The 6,307-nt window shown below is 30.3% G+C and overlaps 1 protein-coding gene across 2 annotated transcripts; it reads right to left on the bottom strand.

Annotated features, from left to right (window-relative positions):
- Positions 1-1,736: 1,736 nt before the first annotated feature.
- On the bottom strand, positions 1,737-4,963 carry LOC112801496 (heat stress transcription factor B-2b). 2 transcript variants are annotated; one of them, XR_011882102.1, is made up of 4 exons: positions 4,386-4,963; positions 3,850-4,222; positions 2,778-3,765; positions 1,737-2,121 (listed from the first exon to the last, which is right to left on the bottom strand). XR_011882102.1 is itself a non-coding variant. In XM_025844263.3 (3 exons), the coding sequence occupies exons 2-3, from the start codon at positions 4,096-4,098 to the stop codon at positions 3,010-3,012; spliced, it is 1,005 nt and encodes a 334-aa protein (XP_025700048.1). In that variant the 5' UTR covers positions 4,099-4,222; positions 4,386-4,963; the 3' UTR covers positions 2,680-3,009. The 2 variants fall into 2 exon arrangements, 1 of the variants encoding a protein (XP_025700048.1); XM_025844263.3 differs by lacking the exon at positions 1,737-2,121 and having other exon boundaries at positions 2,680-3,765.
- Between the last annotated feature and the right edge of the window lie 1,344 nt (positions 4,964-6,307).

Raw genomic sequence — 6,307 nt, 5'->3', positions numbered from 1 at the left:
GGGATCATCTACTACACAGTAGCCTCATCTCTTACATTTTTTTTATCTATTGTCACGAGATTATTGATAAAATCTCTCTCTATATATATATATATATATATATATATATATATATATATATATAGAATTGTTATTTTAAATCCAAACGTACCATAATTCATTCTTTGCATTAGCTATTTTTATCCATATGTGACACTTGTCAAACATGTTTTTCTCTCTATACTCCAAAATCAATATCTGCAAATCTAATGAATTTTTTCAAAATTCATTCTTAAAATTTGATAAACTATAACATCAAATCAAATGCATGAACATTATTTACTAGTTATTTCTTTAGCATTTTTTTAATTTCAATTTATATATAAATTCATTTATCACACATGAACAAATTCCAAACATATCATTATAGCATTATAATTTTCATACTATCATGCAAAATTTTTTTCATGAATTATATTATTTATTTATTTTTATTATCATCTATACAATTAGATGAATTTAAGTCTCGAATGTAATTGAATTCTTTCAGAATTTATAATGAAATTTTCCAATAACACTATATTAATTCAATCTCTATTATTTATTTTATTATCAATACTTCATTCTTTCTTCCTACTACATTTATAAATTTAAATTTATTTTTGCATGAACTTAAATTTAAAATTGAATTGTTCAAAAATAATCCTAATAGCTCTATGTCATTTGATTGATTTTATATTCTTTATTCTCTAGCAATATATAATTGTTGCACTATTTATTTTATTAAATTTTATGTTACAATTGATTTAATACAAAAAATTAAGCAAAAATACATGCAAAAATTCAAATTTTATTATTATTGCACGAGGAATATCCCTCGTCATACTATAACTACTAAAAACATTATATTAAATATATCATTCAATGATTGTTATCTTGTTGCTTTATTGTCAAATTAAAGTGTCCTACAAAACAAAATTCAGATATTCACATTTGACATGTATGACACTCATATATATCATCTTCTTCTCTATAATTATCAACTTTCAAGGTATATTTTTCTACTTTGAACTATTTCACTTTTACAACATATATTATTTAATATATGTTGCGACTTTATATATATTCATTTTCTCAATTTATCTTATTCATGTCATACGACCTTCACTATAAATTGTAATTATTTAATAACTAATTGCTTTGAACGAGAGATTCATCAATAAGCTGTTGTGGGTCGAAAAAATTCCAAAGATAATTAACCATTATATTCTCGGATCATACAATCGATTCCGTCAATGGATATTTATTTCTGAACATTTCGGTTCATATACAATCAAATGCTAAAATTGTTCTTAAGTGGAAAAGTAACCGCCACATAACTATCTTGATTGAATGACTCTTATCACTCAATTATTTTTTGAATAAGTGGCGACATAATAACCCGACTAAACTTGGGAACTCACCATATCATTATTCACTTATCTTTTAACCGAGTTATAACTCATTTTATTTTCTAAGCTTAGCCTAGATTATATGATCGTCAGACAAAGCTTGGGAGCTATGATCCGTCACCGTATAACTCGGTCTTTATTGTGTATTATGAGTTATAACACGGTGTTACTATAATTTATTCTTTACTTGTAATCGACACCTTCATTACCGACTTAATAACCATCATGTCCATCTTAATGACCAAACAGTCATAACATGAATATCATTCATCAATTTTATGCCTATAAAAAGCACCAATTTCTATATCTCAATAGACAACACATGATAAGTTCTATTTTATGTCTTACATTCTATATTCATGGAATTATTATTATAAGGACGCACACATGATAAGTTCTATTTCATGTTTTAACATTCTATAATCATAAAATTCTTATACCTCTTAAACACTTACTGACTTGGTGTCGAAGTGTTTTTTATAGGTATCCACGGTGTACTTTGACATTCGAGTTATTCTCACTCCATTAAAGAAAAAAGACATAAACCAAGTTGGATTGGTCTAGTGGTTAGCTCACTAGTTCGCTTAAGCAAGTGTCAGGGGTTCGAATCCCGCCTTGTGCATGCAGCAACTCATTAGCCAGCGACAAACCCTTAAATGGAGCTCAGTACCGCGGCGGATTAGTCCTTGGCCTGCCGGGATGAGGAATACCGTGAGAAACCAAAAAAAAAAACATATTACAACAGTCAACGGCACAAAAAATGAGATATAACTCAAAATTTCATTCACACAAAAACAATAGCAATGTAAATACTATATAAACATCTATTTCATTATATAACATTAATTTCTTTTTTAAATGTAAAAAATTCAGCTAATTTTACACAAATATATATAAGTTTTTTAAAAAATATTTTTTATTTTAATATTAAAAATAATATTTTACAATATTATTGAAGTTTGATGTATTTAACTAGAGTCTAGAGGACACAAATCAAATCAACAAATTTATACAAATTCATTTTTAAATTTGTGTGCTTAAAATTTTAAAAATTTTATAATATACAAATTTGACCTTTTAGATTTGTATACTTCACCTAAATCAAACACTCAAATTTCATTCACCTCTTCTCTAAATAAATTTAACCATCTAATTTGTTTAATAACAATTTAAAAAAAGTTAACTCTATATTAAAAAAAAAAACTAATCTTCTAATAAAAATATATTAGACACTACTTCTATCCATATAAAAAAAAAAAACCAGAAATTTCCACCAATTAAATTAAATGACCTAAAGTTTACATATGTACAAACTTAAGTAATCTCTAAAATGTAGTTTTTATCCACCTAAAGCCACACCAAAAATCACGCTAACGCAACATCACAGCAGCAGCATCCAACATGGAATTTTCAGCGGGGGCGCCCTATTTCGTTGGCACACTTGGCAGCACCAACGGTGTGGTGTGGCCGACATATGGCAAATTTGGTTTGCTGTATACCAAGCGTGGTTTTGGCCGCATACTAACAACTAACCAACAGCCAAACACCGCCTTTCCCAATTCGTGAAATCTACACAATATTACCCAAGCTCGACCCATCGAGGGTCCTGATCATCCGATCCGTCCCCATCCAACGGCTCAGATTTCACATCTGACCCGCGTTCAGGTTCCTGTGATGACTGTGTTTTCCTTTGTGTTTGCGTTTGATTGTGATCTTCTCTTTCAATTTCAGCCTCGCTTTCGGTTCTAGAACGTTTCATCCCAATGGAAACCCCAAACAACTTCGGAACCTCCGCTTCGGCGGTGTCAACAGCACATGGAACGCCCTTCTCAGGCAAAAGCTCCAACGCCACTTTCCCTTCAACTACCGCGGCGGCGACGCCACTTGCAGAGGAGTCTAGTAATTGCGCTGAAGAACGAGAAGCATAGTTTGACATCAACGCCAGTATTTTATTACACAAACCTCTCAATTGACTCAACTCGTTTTTCATTTGACCATTCTCTTTCCTAAGCCTCTCGTTCTCTTCTAATAGCTCGGGTCCACTGGTGCAACTGGTAGTGCGGTGCACTGTATTTTTACTGTTATTGTTGTGTTGCGCAGCAGCAGGAGGAGCAATCGGAGATGAGTTGGAGGATAGTACCTGTTCGTCGCCGGAATTCGTCGGCGTAGGCGACACCACTCTCCCCGGTGCTGCCATGGCAACCGTCACCACGTTATTGTCACCAGCTGCCGGCGATATTTTACGCCTCTGTATGTCGCGAAGCAAACCTTTCTCCCCTCGCCGGAAACATTCATTAGCGAATTCCCAGCGGTCAGGTACGACCTTGCGAAATCCCTGCACAAGTAAAGGTAATATAAGATAAGAAAATCTGTTTGGCTGTGAAGAAAATCCATGAAGAAGGAAAGAAATAATGATTACGTAGGTGTTGAGCTGGCGAACGAAGCTGGAGAAGTTGTTGTGCTTGAAATACTTGGGAAGCAAATCTCGAGCGAATTCAGCTGGTCGCCAAACAATAAAGGTGGTGCCATCTTCGTTCCATGAAATTAGGTCATCAGCAGAGGGATCGTCCACCAGCTGGTACGTCTTCGTCAGAAACGGCGTCGGAATGGATCTCTGTGACTCCGTCGCCCCTGATTCGCCCGTCTGCTCCACCGGCAATGGCGTCATATGCTCTTTGGTTTCAGATCTGCAAACTTAACCTCTAGCTACCTGCTCGCCATTTATGCTCCTCCGAGTTTCGTAAAAACGACGAAGTTAATTGCTATAACTGTTTGAATTTGATGTTTCGCCGCTGCAACAAATTGAATGACATAAGCTTAGCTAAGCACGGTTCCTATTATTATTATAATTATTATTATTGCTATGATTATTATTATTCTAGAAGCATATACTAAAAAGAAAATAATACCACTAGTTATGTGGTATTATATTGATTGAGGATGAAGATTAGTTACCTTGGTTTATATGAATTAGGGTCGGAGTCTGTTGAAGCAGATAATCACCAGTTAGGCCGTTGAGAAAGAGGAGGGAGGGAGTTAGGTTATTTGTGGTTTCCAGAAGTTTCGAAGGTGTTAGTGTGATAGAGGATAGAGAAAAGGAGCCTTGGCCTGGTGGCTTCGAGAAAGAAAAAAAAAAGGAAAAGGTAAAATGAAAAGGGCAATATTTCTGGGGCCCACTCTCATGATATGGGGATAAGGCAGGGGGGCAAATATGGAAAACAAAAGAAGCATAGCCCAAGAAGGTGCTAGAAGAAATGTCTTTGTAATGGGACTTGCGACGTGGCGGACCTACGATCGTGCCACTGCTTCCATCCCATGTTGCCTTTGGACCGTTGATTTGATTGTTGCTTCTTCTAAAGGATCGTCTATGCAATTCTAAATTAGTAAATTACACTATTCTTTAAATTTCTTTATTAGTTGCTTATTCTATTTAACTTCATTCTTCCATATTCAAACATGATGTGGATGAGAGCTCGAACATTTAATTTACGTGTGAATTTATTTTTCTTTTAATTTATTTTATTGGGAATTTGGTCGCTTTGATTATCATTCTATCTACATGTGAGAAATTTAATATCTGAATGGTGTAGATGCTTGAACATTTACTATGATGTTCTTGATGATTATTCTCTAGGGAAATGTTTTGTTGATTTTCTTTTCTGGGTGCATGCTATGTTGACTGTAAGGTATGACCAAAAAAAATCAAAGATTTTGGTATTTTGGTATCGCGTGTCTTAAAGAACACATGTTATAAAATTATAAGTTGAAATTTTTTTATTAAAAACATAAAAAATTAAAATTTTTAAAATATTTATTTTATATTTATTAAAAAATTAAAATCTTTTATTATTAATAATTTTATTATATAATTTTAAGATATATGTTAACTAAATTCTAAAATCAATTTTAATTAAGGGTACTAAATAATTAAATATAAAGTGTTCACAAATATTTCCCTCCTAACTATCTAAAGTGAGACACACAAATCATTCAAAAGTAATCCGCATTTATTAACACTTTGTTTGGATGATGTTGAAATGAAAATAAAAGGAAAAAAATGTGAAAAAAATAAGGAAAAAAATGAAAAATAAAATTTGAGTTATTTGTGTGTTGTTTGGATGAATAGAAAATATATAAAAAGAAAATAAAGAAAAAAATTTCTTTTGTTTAAAAGAAAAAAAGTAAAAAAAAAATATAATAATATAAAATTATATTAATATTTTTATTATAAAATAAAGTATAAATATTTTTATTTATTCATGTTTTATTATATTTTATAAATATTATAAAATATTATAATTTTATATATTCAATTTAAGTTATTTATCTAATACATATAATGCTTAAATATGAATTTCTATTATAATAATATATTAAAATTAAATTAATATTAATAATTGTTAATAATAATATAACTAAGGGTAGTATTAAAAATATAAAAATATAGCATTTTTTAAATATTTTTGCTTGTGATGGAAAGAAAATTTTTTGAATGAAACCTACACAAAAATTTTCTTTTCTTTCTATTTTCTTTAATAACTAAACAAAGAAAAATATCATTTTTCATCTGTTTTCTTTTTATCTATTTTTCCCACTCATTTTCTATCAAACCAAACATAGTATAAAAGAAAAATGTTATTGATCTTTTAAAATATTATTTTTTAAACAATTTTTTAATTTAATCATTTAATTATAATAATTTTTTAATTATTAATTTTTTTATCTTTTAAAAAATTATATCTATTAAGATTTAGTTTAATTTTTATATCCTTTAATTTTTTTATTTTTAAATTTTTTACACTATTAAATTCTTGTTAGTTATTTTATTTTAAAACATTAAGGGCAATTTACGTTTTTAAATTGTTTCAACTCCAAAT

Source organism: Arachis hypogaea, chromosome 5 (assembly GCF_003086295.3).
Source record: "Arachis hypogaea cultivar Tifrunner chromosome 5, arahy.Tifrunner.gnm2.J5K5, whole genome shotgun sequence".
NCBI lineage: Eukaryota > Viridiplantae > Streptophyta > Magnoliopsida > Fabales > Fabaceae > Arachis > Arachis hypogaea.
The sequence above is the reverse complement of the archived record's forward strand: the minus strand, read 5'-3'. Positions and strand labels throughout refer to the sequence as shown.